We start from the raw sequence: 18580 nt of genomic DNA, 5'->3' as shown, positions 1-18580 counted from the left end.
AGTCAAGTGATGATGCAGATACACGTCGAACACTAAACTAAGGGTCAAATAGTAAATTTCACAAAAAAAAAAAAAAAAAAAAAAAAAAAAAAATCATCATAACGACAGAAAGATTTCACTTTTATCAGATAAAAAGTTACAAATCAACCCTGCAAAAGTGAAAATTTGTATTGACGTGTATATATATCGAATGAACCGAAATGCTTAACCCTTATGTTCATTTTGTATAGTATACCATACATACAACTTTATAAAAATATACTACCAATGTAAAATAATTTTTAAATTAGTTTTATTAAACACATGACATTCTAGACGTTTATTTATACTTCAAAAATAAAAATAGTAGTTTATCTGTCATAATTTTAAATCAGTTGTGAAAAATAACAAAAAAGCAATCTTACCACGATAAGGGTTAATTTTAACTCTACAATAAAGTGAAAATATTAAGTAATTTCGAATACAAAAAGTTAATTAAAAGCGCTTCCAATATCACAAATTTCCTTAATCATTGTGGTACCAGGTACCTTACTTCCCGCCATTGAGCAGCGCCTCTGGCGGAGGGAACTAGAGTTTCTGGCAATTGACGCCAAGACGAGGAGATATGAAGACGAACAATTACGATGTCTTGTATAAAAGACGGACTTTTATGTAAGATCTGAACTTTGTTATAGTCTCATCCTGTAAATTTGTCATCTTTATTTTGTTCATCATAATTTGTGCATTATCATTAACGTAGATATGCTATCACTCATTAAATTCTCAAATATCTAACTCGAACTTATTATTACTTGGCCATCACCCCCACAATTGTCCGAAGTGGTATCCACGAAATTAAATTCTCAGATATCAACGAACTCGAACTTGTTATTGCTTGGTCATAATAAATGTTCCAAATAGAATATGTCATCTTATTAGGAAATTAGGTAAATTCGTCGACCAAGGGGTTAAACGTGCAGACTTCTGTAAAATATCTTTAGTGTACTTTCGAATCAAAATATAAAAATCGTCTATTTCCAGAGAAAAGAAAAAAACGCGCGCGTTCGAATTTAGTTTCCTAACTTATCTCCTCTTTCCTGAAAGTGCAATATCCAACAATCTTTTTATCTTGCGATCCTCAATGAAAAATCTCGACACGCGATGTTCCCTAGATAGTGTGCCTCAATTCCCGCAACATATATCGATCCTTAATATAAGTCTAGGTCAACACCCCATTATCTTTATATATTTATCGATGCCTTGAACGATTTCATCGACCTCCAAGAGTCAATCTTGTTCGCGTGTAGTGGTTCTTTTATGGTGTTACCGATAAGTTTTATGTGTTTAGGCAGCAAATCACTGCGGAAACTTTTCTTCTAACTTCTTCAGATGCGTTCTGAGTGCATGCCATAAAGGTCAACTTCTGTGAAAAAAGTTTTGAACAGTTTCCGCTCAAGTTTTTATAACACGGAAAAAAAACACATATTGAATATTATTTATTAGTGAATTTGAATAAAGTAGTGGCCTAAGTTCAGTTTTCTTCGTAAAATTTGTTCCGCAATTTAATTTTAATGATTTATCGAATATCATCAATAAGTATTTATGGTGATATATCGCGCTATAAATTCTATTTTGGTAAGAAGGTAAAATATTTAAGTGCAAAAACCGACGTTAAATTCAATTTAATAAGCGATAGTGTAATTTAAATTTATTCGAAACATGGTTAAGAGATTGTATTCATTTTTATTTAAAAATTTAATAGATATGTTACTGAATCAAGATCTAAGGCTATATTTGAATAAAAAAATCATGTCTGGACCTGTAGTTTACGTAAAATTATGATTTACGTAAAATTTTTTTATATTTCCAGAATAATTTTAATTTTATTTAATAGAAATGTCTGCATATCATTTTTGAATGAAATGTCCTATTCAATACAATCCCGAAATAATATCGATGCAATAAATGTTATGATTATGAATTAGAGTTAAAATGTGCATGCAATTAAGTTTTGAATTTTTACTAAAATAAAAATAAATAAAATATTTTCAGTTAATTTTTTTAAAGCTGAAGTGCTAATAAAATCTTGCACATATGACGTCAATATAATAACCAATAGGCGAGGACTGTATACTATGTTACAGCATTGAACAAGCGGGAACGATGTATCCGAAACTTTCTCAGATACCGTATAATAAAGGTATTATCGCTCTCCCTCTCCCCAGCATATAATTGTGGATCAAGCACAAGGCTGTGGACGCCACCACGAGTGCTCAGATTTTTATTTTCACGTATGAGAGTTATGTTCTAATAGTTTCTATGTAGTTTAATAAAGAAAAGCAGTACATACGCATTAACTGCATAGATCGATAGGTAACGATAGATCGATGTGTTGGCGTGGATTCAGCACTTTTACTGAATTTAATAATGGATCTTCGGCGATTATTTTTCCTTCTTTTTGAAGATCGAATGCTAGAATGCGGTTAACACACAAGTATCAGTTAGTCGAATATGTATTTTGGATGCCTTTTCTCCAACTGCTTGAGACCTAAATTTGATATAGAACTATATAATATCACATATTATAACTAAATTCACTATATAATATCACATATTATTAACTAAATTTCATTTACCTAACATATTGCTTTTTAAATTATCGAGTTTATATGTATGCTATAGAACATATTAACAGACGATCAACCCCTTTGATGGATTTGGTTACGGATTTGCACCTTGGATTCCTATGCTTTGTACTTTTTTTTTTAGCTTTTTACATACTCTAGTTATTCTGTTTACTTGTACTCGGATAATCAAAGCAACGTATAGGTCTTTCGAATATATTTTGTTCAAAACATGATAGAAATCTACATATTTGGTGATAAACCCACACATCAAAATTTATCTGTCCAGATCAAAGCATTTTTGAATTGCCTTCACAGAAAAATGCGTGTTCTGAAACGTGGAGATTCGTCAAAATTTCGAATTCGAATGAATATATTGACTATCACAATATTTACTCTTGGTATAATTTCGACTACAAGTAAGTGGGGGGGGGGGAGTGAAATCATAGCCATTTAAAAGGTATCAGTAATTAAAACGAGGCGTAAGAAATAATTTCTCTTGAAGCGCAGAAATAAAATACACGCTCAAATAATTTCAAACATATATTTAAAATTTCGGGTTTAGTATAGTTTAGCTAAGGTATATTAACGTCCGTTTCAAAGCAACACTAGGGCTATTTTGGAACGGACCTCGTACTTGGGAGCCGCAGTCAAATGAGGAGGACGATACCCGAGCTGACACCCCGCTTTCCAAACTTCCATACCACACTAGCAGGAGGAAATTTGGTTCCGAAGGATTTAGCGTGCAACCAGACGACACGACGGTTCTTCGGTGGAATCGGATTTCAAAACTGAAATCCACCGGTATCGAAATCGAGTCTTTAACACTAGACCACCATGGCCCCTTAGAATTCAGGGATCGCAATGCTTGCAGCTTAATACACAAATTGCATCATGGCACAGTTACCAGATGAATGAGATTACTTAGACTATCTAATATTTAATGGATGTATCGCGTATTCATTTAGTTATCAGTATTATTACTTTATTCGGAACCAAAACAAGAGCTATTTTGCGGTGGACTATTTTGCTCTGAACCGTAATCAGACGTGATAAAGGCATTTGAATAGGTAACTTCCTCTCATCGAAATTCGATGCCGAACCAACGGAAGGGTATTTGACTTTTAATAGCGTATTTATAATAAAATAAAGGTCATTTGACTTTTAATAATAAATAGTATTTGACTTTTAATAGCATATTATTTTAGAATTACTGACAATGTAGCGGATCTATGGAATCGGGCTTGAAGGGCCAAAATTGAAACTTTAATCAGAGAGTTAAATCATTTGTATCCGAAATTTTCGAATACAAAATTTTAAAATTATTCAAACCTCGATATAAATCGACTCATTAATATAAATCTAATTTTTATTTAATATCAGAGGCGCCATCTGCTAATGAATCTAAGAAAATATTAGACACAAGGATCTATAATATTTATGATTATAAAGAATTATTAAATAAAGGCTTAATTATTAAAATAGCGGATTTAAAAAAACACGCTTTTATTAATATACTGAATCTTGTATAATATAATATTAAATAAAATATTTTCTAATATGTATATAATAAAATATTTAATAAAAATATGAAAATCAAAGCAAAATTGCAGAAGTTCAAAAAATTGAAAACAATAAAATAAAGAAATCAAATAATAATGAATACCACAAGAAGGAGAATTCACAAATGTTCATAAAAAGTTTAAAAAATTAAAAATACGACTAAAATTCAGATTTATGAAGAGGATATCTTTCGACGCCCTTGGTTTTTACGATATTTTTTGTTTTTGTTTGATAAAAAAAGTTCTGTTTAATACATTAATAAAAGTTTGCCTTTCAAAATTTTTTTTTTTCATTACTTATATGCGTTTTAGACCCTTTGAGAAATATCCACCGTTTTTTTAGCTAACACAGCTTATAAACCTTTCTCCGCGCTTAATTTTATAAGTAAATCAAATTTGAAAGCAATTTTACTTTCTTTTCAATGATATGTCAAAAGCACTGTAGCTACTTTGAAAATGTTTTGACAGTAGTCCCTTTAAATTCACGGATGGATCAGAAAATCCTGTTAACCATAGCAAATGCTTGTAATAAAGCATTTATTTTATCCCATAAGAAAACCCCAAAATTTCCGAGATAAGTAATTTAATAAAGCACTAAAAAATACGTCTTAAGAAACTATTAGAATGTTAGATGGTCTGGATAAGTTTCTTTCCAATATTTATTTCTGTGAATAGGAAAAGTACTAAAATACCTCTACATTTACGGGGTCGTATAGAAATCTCCATCGTTTTGGAAAGTTACAATAATACACTATATTTTTCGGTTCTGAATTTCTTAATTTTCTTTTTAAAAAAACTCGTCTTATTCTTAAAAACCTTAAAATTCTGTTTTCCTCAGTTAAACTAGATTTTAGGCCGGCGTCCTTGCATAGGGGTAGCACATCTTCCCCGTGATCTAGGCGTCCCGGGTTCGAATCCCGGTTCGGGCATGGTTGTTCTTTATCTGTGTTCTATCTGTGAGGTGTGCAAATGTGCCCCCCTGTAAAAAGGGGTTGCGCAAGCGAATATGCGAGTTTCATCTTCATATGAGCTGGATGTCTTCTGCCCTCGGGTGCTCAGGGGTCTTTACCCTCAGAAACTACTGCACCCCCTTTCCATGGTAACGCGGACACGACATCATCATCATTAGATTTTAGAAAATCCGGAATTTCTTCTACATATGAGCTTACATTGGAATTGATTTAATCATTTTGAATGCCTATGAGATAATGAGAACTACGCACAATTCGTACCACCTCACTTCATAATTCTACACCACATCAAATGAAGGAAACTCTATGAAAAGATCTATATGCATGACCAATCATCTGTAGAATCAAACCGAAACCCAGGAATTTGAATAATCTTTTTTTTTAATGTGTTATACTGAAAGAAATCGTAAATTCTAAGTAGTGAGTCAACTTTAGTTTCATTAAATTGCGCAGTAGAAAATTAATTCCAAACTTAAAGGAGTAATTTCCTCGAAACTTTCTCACATGACCCTTCTAATAAAAGTTTTAAACCTCCTGCCTCCTCCTTCACAAACATAAAAAATATGACTGCAAAGCTGACCTATTGAACAAATCTGTAATTGTCAAAAGTGCTCAGATTTTTATTTTAAATGTCTCGCAGGAGCGTTTTGTGCTTCGTATATAGTGAAAAAAATCCCGTATGCATATTGCAACAGCTTTTTTTATTTTGAGAAAAAAGTACTGAAAAAACTACTCAGTATTAAAAAAAAATGTGATGCAGAATGTTATCTTGTTATAACAAATAACAAGATGGCATCGTAAACTTCACTGATTTGAGTCGTTGTGTTTATTTTTAATTACTGCGTTTATATCCATGCGAAGACACCCCATTGGATTCAAAAGCATGTAAATGCGATAATAAAACGCAATGACTTGAAATTAAAATTATTTATGATATAGCTCTTTGACAAATTTTGGTTTTAATTGGTTGAGAAAAGCACGTCTAAAACTCAAATTCTATTTTCGTATACTATTAAACATATTCCAGGGATTCAGCGCCAAATGTCACGTGGTAGATTCAGTAAAAATGCTAAATTTACGCCAAACGTTTACATTTCGTAATTATTGTACGCCATTCTGTGGGGATAACACTTTCATTAGAGAGTATGTGTGAAAGTTTTTTTTTTGAGGGGGGGGCAATGCCATCTGTTTAACTAGATTATTCAACAAGGGATTTATATCTACTTAGTATTATGGTGCAGAAATACAGCAACGAGTTTTACCGCCAAAAAATCCCTAAAATGAATGAAAATTTAGCTGGGGTAGTTCCTCAAACAATTGGTTTACTCTACATATTGGCATCAATAGGGTTTTTTCAAGACCCTTGCAATGGTACAAAATGACTTTTCCAACTTCATATATAAGAAAAACGGTTCATTCCTTTCCACATAAATGGTGGACTACCCCTATCCTCCCTTAATCCCTAAGGGAGGTTTCGTTTTGAAATGGTGATCGGGTCCTTTCTTCCGGCAGGCGGAGATTAATGGAGGCGGCTTACTTGAAAGGGAGAGATAATTATCCTCGCGGACTTCGAGACCAGGGATCTCACTTCAGACGAGACAGCCAATGGTTTGTCATGATTATTGATTCGCAAAAACACCTTCCACTCAGAGAGAGAAGGCATCAATGAGATGTTTCACTTGGAAAGTAAAAGCAGCAAAAAAACATTTATCATCGGGATCGTCTCCAAGAAAGTCCGTAATGAGACGGAATTATTCTGAAAATCAAAAGGAGCGGTCCCTTAAAAACTTCCTCGCATGCTCTCTAATAAAGATGTTTTCTGGGAGAACGCTTTGCATGGTATTGACATACAATAGTTTTGAAATATTAATTTAGCACTTTTACTGAATCTGTTGAATGATTCCTGGCAAGAATTTTGGTTATTAACCCCTTGCACGGACTTGATACTATCCGAAAATCGAATTAGTGCTTTAGTCATGTTTTCTCCAACTGAATGTAATCAATATTTGACACAAAATTACAATTGTAGTCATAACATCACATATCAAATATGATATATTTAAGTCATTGCTTTCAGTTATCCCTTCACATGTTTCTAAAAGTACAGACCGTAGATTTCTTGTTGGACTTGACTCAAAATCTGATAAGTTTCTAAACTGCGGATGTTCAATCTGTGCACCAAATTTTATGTATCTCGTTCTTTTCCATTAGTAGTTCTCATGTTGACTTATATCCGAAAAACTGAGCAGACAGACTTCCTCAGAAAGGATGTTTATCAAAATTCGATAGAAATGTACACATTTGATCTAAAGACCATAAGCCAAATTTCATAAATCCAGCTCAAAGCGTTTTTGAATTATCTTTGTCACAAACAGACAGAAATATTTGAAAAAAAACGTGTTTTTCGAACTCAGGGAGAACTAAAACATGGAGATTCCTCTTAATCTCGAGTTCAAACTTTTTGACGATTATAATATTTTCTCTACAGTTCGTGTACGAGAAAGTAACGAACAGTGTAATCTTCATAGACGACACCCGATTTTGTCTCACAAATGACGATGGGAATGACAAAACCACTTGATGTATACATATATTGCTCAAAAAAGTCACTACTAGTCAGGTTAATAATTTTCATTATGAAATAATTCTTAGGGGGCCTTTAGTGAAGGAAGCTATTCACTAATAAAACACACTGCAGCATATTAACGGCATACTCTAATGCTACAGAAGGCAAGCAAGAAGTGATAGCGTCCGGATAGCATAGCATTTTTTTTAACAAGATATCTTCTGACCCAAAATTTCCTTATGTATCATAAATGCACTGCAAAGTTTTCTTAATTAGTCACATTTCTCCCAATACAGGCCTTCATTGGATCTCATTTGTTTGTAACTCTGAGAGGGAAAGATGTTCAGACACATCCAACAACAAGTAACTAATGGCAGTGACAGACAGAACAAATCATACACCAATCAATCTGTTACCATAATTGCTTCCTAGCACAGTTATTTCCATTTCAAAAAAGACAGTTTTACAATGGATGTTGAATGGATGGCGGATAAATGACCTCCGTGCTTGGCGATGAATTTGGTGACAAAACGGATGATACTAGAAACTTCAAGAATTTTGACGATATGATCAATAGGAAACGAATCATGTTGATTCTTCTAAAACCTCCTGTGTTTCCGTTCCCCTCGAGAAGCTATAACAGGTGGTATCATGAGTGAATGTAGGTTGATATATATATGTCAGCGACAATTCAGTTGGGTCAGTCCAGCGAAACGTTGAGTGGAGTTTAAGCGATTAGTAGATTGAGAATTCAGCCGTGCATCGAGACTTGGAGAAAAGTATTGAAGCAGCATCGAGTCGTGTATTGAGTAACCAGTATATAGAAGTGGGGTCGGCAGCTCAATTCAGATAAAACGAGGTGACGTTTATCTGATATGTCAATAGCAGGCGTTTGAGACCTGAAGAGCTGCTTGAATTCTCTTTCTGTTCAGTTCTGTCTAACCGCTTTCTGTGCTGTTGTGGTTACTTATTACCGATTACTATTTGTGCTTCGTTTCTAAGAGCTGCCGTGCATTGCTTGTATAAGTTTCGGCTGTGTTTCTTCATCTATGTCTTCTTGTTAATACACATCGTTATTTGTTATTGAGGCCTGTTGACCGTATCACCATATATCCCCTAGAGCGAACTCATCGAGTTTAAGGAATCTTGTATGTCGCATTTTTTTCGTAACGATATATTCATTGAAATCCCGAATACTTGTCTAAATACAAATTCCATATCATTCAAATGTTCAATAATCTTGATGATACTAGGCAAAGATACTAAGCAAAGTTATACACGGTGTTTCAAAATTCTTGGTACCGACAATAAGAAGTAATAATAGAACACATTAACCCCTTAACTATTTTATTTTCTTTACTATCTAATAAGATGACACCTTCTATTTTGGGAATATTTTCTTATTTTGATTCAAATGGAAATCTAAATTTAAAATCAAGATGTTTTAAGGATCAAGGGAAAGATGTTTTAAGGATTTAAAATCAAGAAGTTTTTTTTTTATTTTTATCTGTTCCAATTTTTGAAAAAAAAAAAAAACTTTCTTAAATATTCGAAATAATATTAAGGCATTAAACTTATTTGCATTTATAAAAACGTAGATAAAAAATATTAAATAGCAGTAATAATAATCAAATGAATTAATTAGCAATAAAAGATTAAATAGCAATAATAATCTTATTTATTCGCAAAATGCCAAAAATGCTTTAATTCGCAATAAAAAAAATTAATTCAGTGGATAAAAACAGCTACTCGACGTAATGCAGAACTAACAAAAGCTTGGACCAAAATAGTTTCAGTTTTAAAAATCGAAGTCTCTTTCTTAAAATAAAAAAATATTTTGTAAAAATTCATTTTTTTAATGTAAAACTATGTGCGATTCTCATGAGATTTTATAACAGCCTACAAATTCATATGAAATGTGATAGTGAATTGCAAAAAGAATTAAATATTAATATAGAAATATTTCTAAAGTAAAGAAAGAAAATACTCAGTAGATAAGAATTATTCTGAACATTTCTACTGTACTTCGTTAAAATTTAATTAGGTATAGATTGTATTCGCATTTAGTAGTTTTTCTCTCTAAGAAAAACTGAAAGAATTCAGCAATTATTATAATTACGCTTTTTATCATGATTAAATCGCACAACAATAAGCAATTAAGCATTCTTGGATTACTTCAATTAAAGGAAATGTTTAGTAAATTTCTCCGATATCAAAAATTTAAAAAAAAAAATCTATGCTGCTTCTACATTGTTTATTGTTCTTAGAACTCTCATTAATTACGTAAAAACATCTGCAAGCGAAACGTACCAATCAGAATACAAAACTTGCAACAGAATGCTTTCGGACATTCTTTCTCTCTTCATTAGAACTAGCTAACTATATGTTCGTGCTCGGTAGACTTTTTTTTTCATGCACGATTTTTTTTAGTAACTGTTTACGTGATTCAAGCGACCGTCTAGCGGCTATTCTAAAACATAAAAACTTTATTCGATGCTTGGAACAATAATAACAAAGGTAATAAAATCTTCTAACTTGACAAAACATAAATCTCTTTTATAAGAGTACATGAGAAAAATAAAATATTTAGTTCTTTTTCTAGAAAAAGTAGTATTGTCTTTTTTTAATGGTTTTATGAATTCTGAACTTATTCAATATACATACATTTGTATAACAAGAATGTTGAAAAGTATATGCAATTTGTTGCTGCTTAGCATTAAAATATAGATGTAAAGCTAATTTTAGATGATTGCAAAGTATTTTGAGTAAACATTTTTCTTTAGCTTAAAATTCTAAATCTCAAGTTAAATATTTTCAACATTTAAATTTCGAATCGCCGGAACTTTCAATAGAAACAGAACATCATAATATACAAATAATGTTTATTTTTAACACCAAGTTGTTTCATTTTTAAAATATATTGTTAAGGTTTCAAAAATTCGATTTAAAAATTATATTGTAATATCATTAATTCACAATTTCGTAAAATATTTCAATACGTTACTTCTATTTACGTAATTAAAGTAACCTCCGAAGAACAGTGTAATATGTAGTAATTATGACCTGTATGGCAAAAAGATTCCTGAAAGCAATTTTTATATTCAAATATGAAATTTTAAAAGAATATGTACATATAAGCCTTAACAAATCAAGTTAGAAAGGCAACTATTTCTTCCAAGATTTTCACAGAAATATTGAGTTTCATTAACACTAGTATACTTCCAATACTGAAGCAGCAACTCCTCCTACCCTCTATGCCATTTTGCCAAGAATATTCCATCCTTTTTTTTTTTTTTTTCATTATCGTTATTACCTTCAATGAAAGAAGTAAAGAAAAAAATCTGCAGTCTGGATTTGGTAACATTTTTTTTACTGTGAGGATTTATTACGGCAAAAAAAATGTCTTTTTATTATAGTTGCTCTTGGCAAGAAGAATTCTCAATAAGCATTAAACACCAAAAGCATAGCAAGGTTTGGTGGTACCTATCCGGAGTTTTAACTAATCATATCCATGCCCAACCAAAACAAAATTTATTGAAGAAGCAATTTTTTTCAATTTTTTAAATAATGAGGGTATAATGTTAATTAAATATTATTAATTATTATTTTATTAATTATTGTTTAAACATTGTTATGAATATAATAAATTTTTGTGTATTAAAAAGCCAATTTAATACAGTACTAGGAAAGTACAGAAAAGTACAGTTCAGTACTAAGAAAGTACAGAAAAGTACAGTTCAGTACTAAGAAATCTTTTTTCATGGCTATAGTATCAAATGTACATTTTATAATTTTCATACAATTACATCAAAATTCAGTTTCTTACAAATTTTACTCTCTAGTTTCTAATCCAACAAACTATATTTTAATATGATACTTAGAACATCTTCTAAGTTTTGGTTCTGCAAATTCTGAAACGACGTTACCAAAATCTATATTTTTAGCAAAACTATATTCAGTTGGTAAAATGGCTAATCTAGAATCATAAGATCATCAGCGTGGTTCATAATCTGAAATAATTATAAATTACTTCGAGTTCTGAAAAACTCCTCATGTGATGCAACAGAACATATAAAACTATGAAAAATTTTAATTCTAAAATGAACTGAAAACAGCTCGGACCCTTCCTCTGCTCACACTGTACAATAATATTACATGGTTACAGCATTATATCGCAATTTGCTGCAATTCATAGCTTGAACTCGGTATAGCCCACAGCGGCTTTCCTATGGCATTTTTAGGATTGCGTTGACCGATACTCTGTAGCATTGCACCGCGTGGGTAAGCAGGGTACGGATGCTCCTAAAGCAGATCTTTTCAAGGAAACACAAAGACATTATTTCATGATTGTTTTCGATTTTTAAGCCAGAAGACAAATGAAACCGGAAAAAAAAGAAAAAGAAACATTGGAGTCGAATTTGCCCTCGCTACATCACTGCTGGCGCTTTCTACTTTTATGACTGTGTGTGTTGCATGGGCTTTCAGTTGCCCCTTGGGGTGCATCATGCCAATTTATCTGTCCCCGATTTCAAAATATTTGAAGCAAAGCTGTAGCAAGTGGATGAACTTTCTTGGAATTTTTTCTTTAAACCAGCAAGAGGGATCGCCCCAAGACTTTCGAATAAAGACTACATTCGCGCTTTAGATGGGTTTTTACCCACCTGATTGAAACCGAAATATGACACCGAACTACAGTTGTGATCACAAGATGGCATATGGAATTTAAAATATTTAAGTCACTGCGTTTCAGAGTTATCGCGCTTTTACATGCTTCTGAAAGTACAGACCGACAGACGGTCAACCCCCTTGTTGGATTTGGCTGGAAATTTGATAAGTGTCTAACCTTTAAATCTGTGTGCCAAATTTTATCCATCTAGATCTTCCGATTTTGCAGTTATGTTCACTTATATTCTAACCGGGCAGACACTTATTCTGAATGGATTTGGCGCAAAATTTGATAGAAATCTATACATTTGGTGTAAAGACCATATACCAAATTTCACCCATCCAGCTCAAAAAAGCGTTTTTTACTTTTCGTTGTCACGGACAGACAGACAGAACAGAATGACATTTTCCAAAAATGCATTTTTCGAACTGAAGGTGGTCTAAAATGTGGAAATTCATCGAAGTCTCGAGTTAGAATTTCTTGACGATCCTGATACTTTCTATACTTCGCATACAAAAAAAGTAAAAATGGAAAATCTACCTTCAGTGGAATAATCAAAATTTTGAACATAAAATTTCAGCATTTATAAGCTTTATATTACGAAGTACCCTTATTCCATCTGCCATACATTAAAGGTTGCTAATATTTGCGAAGCTGTAAAGATACTTTAATATTTAAGGCAAATAAAAAATGATTCAATGAAAAAAAATGTATTAACACGAACGTCATCCAACAAAGCCACGAGCAAAAATGTACTCGATTTGATCTGGTGATTGAAACAAAATAAGAGGATTATGTCAAATATCCAAAAGGGAAAGATTTTTTGATCCACTTGAATAAAATCCTTTACCGTTATTCAGTTCTTTACTTTTGTTGAAATTTAAATTGACTTCATCGATTTCTTTGCAATTTTAAAGACTCTGCGCATTAGTATTAAGAGGATTAATATGACTTAAGAGCGAAAGAATTAACTAAGATTTTTTTCGCAGTCCCATAAAGAAGAGATTTTTATAAATTTTAATGCAAAAAAATAAAGCGAAATTCAAGAATAAAAGGCTTAAGTTCTGAAAAATAACGATATTCTGTTTTTATCAGTATTTAGGAATTGACAATTTTTTTATAAAAAAATACATAACTATTAACAAAAGTTTTAAAAATAACTTGAACTTCAGCTATACCATAATTTTTATAAAAGGGTTCCCTTACCTCAATAGTTACATATTAGTTTCGAAAATATCTTTCTAAAAGTTTGCACACATGTATTTCAGACCTGTACAACTGTTGCTGTTAGAAGATTCAGTACTGATTGTGTGAATAAGATAATCTACTATTAAACTTTTCATATTTTATATCTAACAGAAGTAGAGTCATTAAAGAATATAGAAAATTTACGTAAATTAAATAGTATTTAAGAATTAGATTTTGTAATTGTAAAAATTGCCTTCGAGAAATACTTTTAAATTAAAAAAAATGGAAAGTAACGGAAGCATGCAAAATATTTTCATCTATCAACAAAATAAACGCTTTATTTCGAATATAGCGGAATTGTATTTATTATTTAAAAATTCATTTCTTGTATTCTTATTGCATTCTTGTATTCTTATTGCAGATTTTTTTTTCTAATAAGATGCAGGAAGTGGAAATAAATACGTATAATTCATTATTAATAGAATGAAAGTTTAATAAAGGAAATAAAATCGTTTGCGGTAATTAAAACCAGACGTGATCTTCTATTGTGTTTATTTATAATCCGGCATTTGATCGTAAATGCATAAAAAAGATAATTAAAATTCTAATTTGGTCGATTTGCGATTAATTCATTTTATTCATAGGACATAAAAAGAGAAATTGACAAATCCGAAAATGCAGAAATTTGGAAGAAAATTTTAATCAAGAAACCAAATTCTTCATTTGAATTAGGAATTTAAAATTAATCTATTGTCTTACATTAATTAGATATTTCTTTTATTTCGCAGCTTGTAAATAAGATGAAAACCTTTAAGATTAAAATGATGAAATTCGAGAGAAATAGTTTATTAATCACAGTTTTTTTAAATGTTTTATTTCCTTTCGATTCATATACATACATATGCATATAAATTACAAATATATATTTAACATTTTTAAAAATTCACCTAGAGTTTATTAATTATTTTCCGAAATCTTTTCAATTTTTGAAATAAATTCCTTTGAATTTATACATATTAAGATAATAAGCGAATATTTATAATTCGAAATCATCTATTTTACTGTATAATGTTACTTATCAAGATAAAAACTTGTTTTTGAAAGTGTCAATAGAATTTCAAAGTATGCTGCTTATATAGTGAATATCAGAACAAAAAAAAACGTATTTCATCGAATTTCCAACATAAATAAAAAGATTAAAACCCAAAAGCAATTAAGTTTTTTAAACTGACAAACTCATTCAAATTTTTTTGTTTATATATCTCAATATCGCAGGCGCCATTTTGAAAATTAAAAAGTGTCATATTTAATTTCGACTGCTGTATTCGTTTCTATAAAGGTAACACATAAAAATGATTACTAGTTTCTATAGTTTTAACAAATCTACAGTTTCTGGCCAATCTTGAAGAAATTTGGAGCACTTCAATGTAATGAGAATTCACCAAACGTATATTAAAATGTTATTTAAAAATTTAGCAGGTATTTCATGCTTTTCAACGATATGTTTCAGAAATATCTCGCAAAAAGTTCCGCACTACACTAAAACTTAATAAATTTCATTTCGGTACTTTTTTCAATTAAACATTTGTTTTTAATTTCATTGATACCCAATCTAACAGTGTTTTAATTTTATTTATTATTTATCAAACAATTCAATCGCTTGTTTTTACCGTTTTTAAAATTCAGATTTAAAAAAAATTGTTTTATTTGAACATTATTTCCGAAGTAGGATTTCAGCTTTTATTTCACAATATACATACGTTTAAATGTACACGCTCAGTAATATGTTGTAAATTGATTCCATTAAATTCATATTTTTCAGTCTTATCGAAGAATGAGGAAAATTATTAATTAAATTGCATTCTATCTTAATAGTTTAGCTTTCTTGAAAGCCAATATTCATGGAGCCACGAATCATGGAACCAAACTGGTCACCGAAGGCGGTCACTTAAATATAAATTTGTACTCTTACTAATATAAAATGCAAAATTTAAAAATAAAAATGGTAGCTTTGAATTTGTCGAAGATGTATCGTTTCTTAAAGAAAAACTTGTACAAATGATAATTATTTTTTATGAATTGCAAATTAATGAATTAAAATAGCAAATTCATTGAAAGTTTAAAATAGCAAAAAATATTTGAATTAACTTCTGGACAATGTGAGTAATCTTTTCTAGAGTAAAGAGACATGGGAAAATCACAACTGAATCATCCAATAAGGATCAAGTTTCAACTGTTAAACATAAAATCGCATTGTCTTCTTTGTTAGTTATATAAATAAGTAATGCATGTGTTATTAAAAACTTCTAATAATTTTCATTTAAATTATTATAATGAAATATATTAACCAGTAAAGTTTGAGTCTAAATTTAAACATGGTAAAAATTAAATGGATATTATCTCAATTAAGTTAAGAATACAAATTACACAAGAAATTAATTTTGAAAAAATAGACATAAAAAAGTAAAACTAATAAATAATGAAAACGAGATTTAAGTAAGAACCAGCAGAAAAAGTTTTTAAAACTTAAAAAGTTGAATGTCACTAATCATAAACTTAATGAATATAATTAAGTGAAATCATTGATAATTTACCAACACACATTTCAGGCAAGAGTAAAGAATACTAAATTGTTGAGTTGCTAATTTTACTGAATATCTGAAAGCATTCGGTTCGCATTAGATTAACATTTTAAACTTTTTAAAATTATAATTTAAGAGTATTTCTAAATACACGCGAATTTTTAAATTAACCATTCGTGGTATAAGAAAGAATAAGTAGGATAAAAATATATTTTATTTCATTAAAATTGATTTTAAAAATAATTTCCATGTTTAACTCGATGTGTAACTCGAAAAATTATCACAATAATCACCTTTTATCATAATAAGTATTTCTTAGTCCATTAGAAAAGTAATTTTAGAAGTCAATTTAAAAAAAAGGCAGAAATGGAACCTACTTTGATTGCATCTATGTCATCCATGTGACGATCTTAAAAACAACCACGTTGCTGGCTGTCTTACGTTGTCTTCCAGATCGTTTGCCCACCAACGTAACGACCCTTTTTTTATCAAAAGTTTAAGAAAACAAACTAAAAGTTGGAAAGATGCAAGACTGGACGCTGGCGGAGACTTAGAGCAGCGCCCCTTCAAGCGCATCCACGACACCGGCTAACAGCACGAAACAGCGCAGAAAGAGGAAAGTTTTGACAAGCATATCTATCGACTTTATGATCGTTTGTGTGTCCCATCCGAACAACTCGGCACGAGCTCTGCCGGACGATTTTGCCATTGCGCCGTCATCGCCGAAGCCCCACCCCCGCCGACCATGATTGACGTTTAGGATTTTGGACTGTGGCCAAAGCTAACATGAGAATTTCACTTTTTTTTCTTCTCATTTCTAAATATTGCTTTTATTTATCGCTGTCGAGAACGAATAGATTCTTAATGCGAGTTATTGTTTGCTATCTTCAAGGTGTTTATTAGCATTTTTGTTTTTTTTTTAAAGCTAGAAAGTGAGTTCGATTCTTTCTTTTGTTTGAAATGTTCTACGAATGGCAATTCGGAGAACTTATTTTAAGTTCTGGAAGAATTTGCTTGCTGTATTTTATTCGAGTGAATGGCAACATTGATAGACGATATTTAATTAATTGGGTGAAAAATGTTCTGTAAATATTCTTTTCATTAGTTTGCATTCTTTAAACAATTATTCACCGATTTTGATTTCTGGATTCTTTATAAAAGAATTTTCCTAAGTTTGTTCAAAGTTAGATCACGCAATCATTTCATGCAGCTAAAACGTTCCTATTGTAATTAAGATTATTTTAAGAATTTGATTCATATGCAGTCATAAAAAAATTATTCGAAATGCGAATAATTAACAAGCCATTTCGTTTAAAACTTATTTATTGTCAAGAAATGTCATCTATGCTTATTGTAAGAAAAGTAAAACATGCTGATAAAAGGTATTTAATTAAAAGCTCCATCTTAAGGAAAATAAGGGCGGTGTCAAAAGATTCTGAGCGAGTAAATGATGGTATTCAAAGCTTCAATTTTCATCTGAAAGCTGTGAATAATAATTTTATTCAATAACCATTTAAGATTGTTAATTTTTCGCGTTTGTTTCGGCAAAAATACTCAAATTTTAATGAGAATTCATGAGAATAATAAATTTATTATTTATCTATTAATTTTGAAATAAATATAAATTATATATAATAAATATACTTCATTTTCAAATTAATTTTATCAATCATTACTACGAAAAATCTACATTTAAAACGTATTTTTATAGGATTTTCTTTGTAATTGCACATAATGTATCAAAATTCTTACAACAAAATAAGCGACATTAAAAAAAATTTTTATTAATTAAACTTTAGAAAATGATTCCTTCAAAAAATGAATATCATAATAGATCTAACTACTTATAAATATTCGTAAAATACACGTTATGCTCTTCAAATACGATTGTATGTACGAATTGTGGTAATGCAACATTTATTAACAGCAAATCAAATGGTATGGAAGTTAAATCATTAAGTATTTAAAAATTAATGAATATCTTTCAGATAGAATTCCACTTAATATTAAATGATAAAATAAAACTATTAAAAAATAAGATCAACCATTTCAAAATGCATATTAATCGAAACGTTTGAAACAAAAGCCATTTAAATATATACTGTTATCAAATATTAAAATCTTCAGCAATTTTAAATTTTTACCCTTTAAGAAAAGTAACCCTTTACCCTTTTACCCTTTATATTTGATGATTTCTAGTGAATTTAACAATACTAATTAAAAAAACAAATTTAAATTTCTTTTTCACGAACTTGCAATTCCGGATTTTATGTTTTCATGGAAATGATTCCATAGAAAATCGTTTGGCAAACTTTGTTTGGCTTTTTGTTGCCACAACAGCTTATTTAAATAGAAAGAAAATATTTTTACTACAACTTAAAGAGAACACACATCTTATAGGGGGAAAAAATGCTATTTTATTCACCATAACATCATTTTATA

At 30.4% G+C, this 18580-nt stretch overlaps 1 protein-coding gene across 3 annotated transcripts in view; it reads right to left on the bottom strand.

The window, feature by feature from the left end:
* Positions 1-18580, bottom strand: part of LOC129981865 (calmodulin-A-like) — a 315003-nt gene that overhangs the window by 202436 nt on the left and 93987 nt on the right. Inside the window, exon 1 of one of the 3 annotated variants that reach the window (XM_056092899.1) lies at positions 16516-16795. The exons of the other annotated variants lie outside the window; for them this stretch is intronic. Coding sequence (XP_055948874.1) covers positions 16516-16539 — 24 coding nt within the window. The 5' untranslated portion in view covers positions 16540-16795. Of the gene's footprint in view, positions 1-16515; positions 16796-18580 lie in introns of those variants that run through there. 3 annotated transcript variants of the gene reach the window in all.

Source organism: Argiope bruennichi, chromosome 8, assembly GCF_947563725.1.
Source record: "Argiope bruennichi chromosome 8, qqArgBrue1.1, whole genome shotgun sequence".
Taxonomy (NCBI): Eukaryota; Metazoa; Arthropoda; class Arachnida; order Araneae; family Araneidae; genus Argiope; species Argiope bruennichi.
This window is presented reverse-complemented; position numbering and strand designations above follow the sequence as displayed.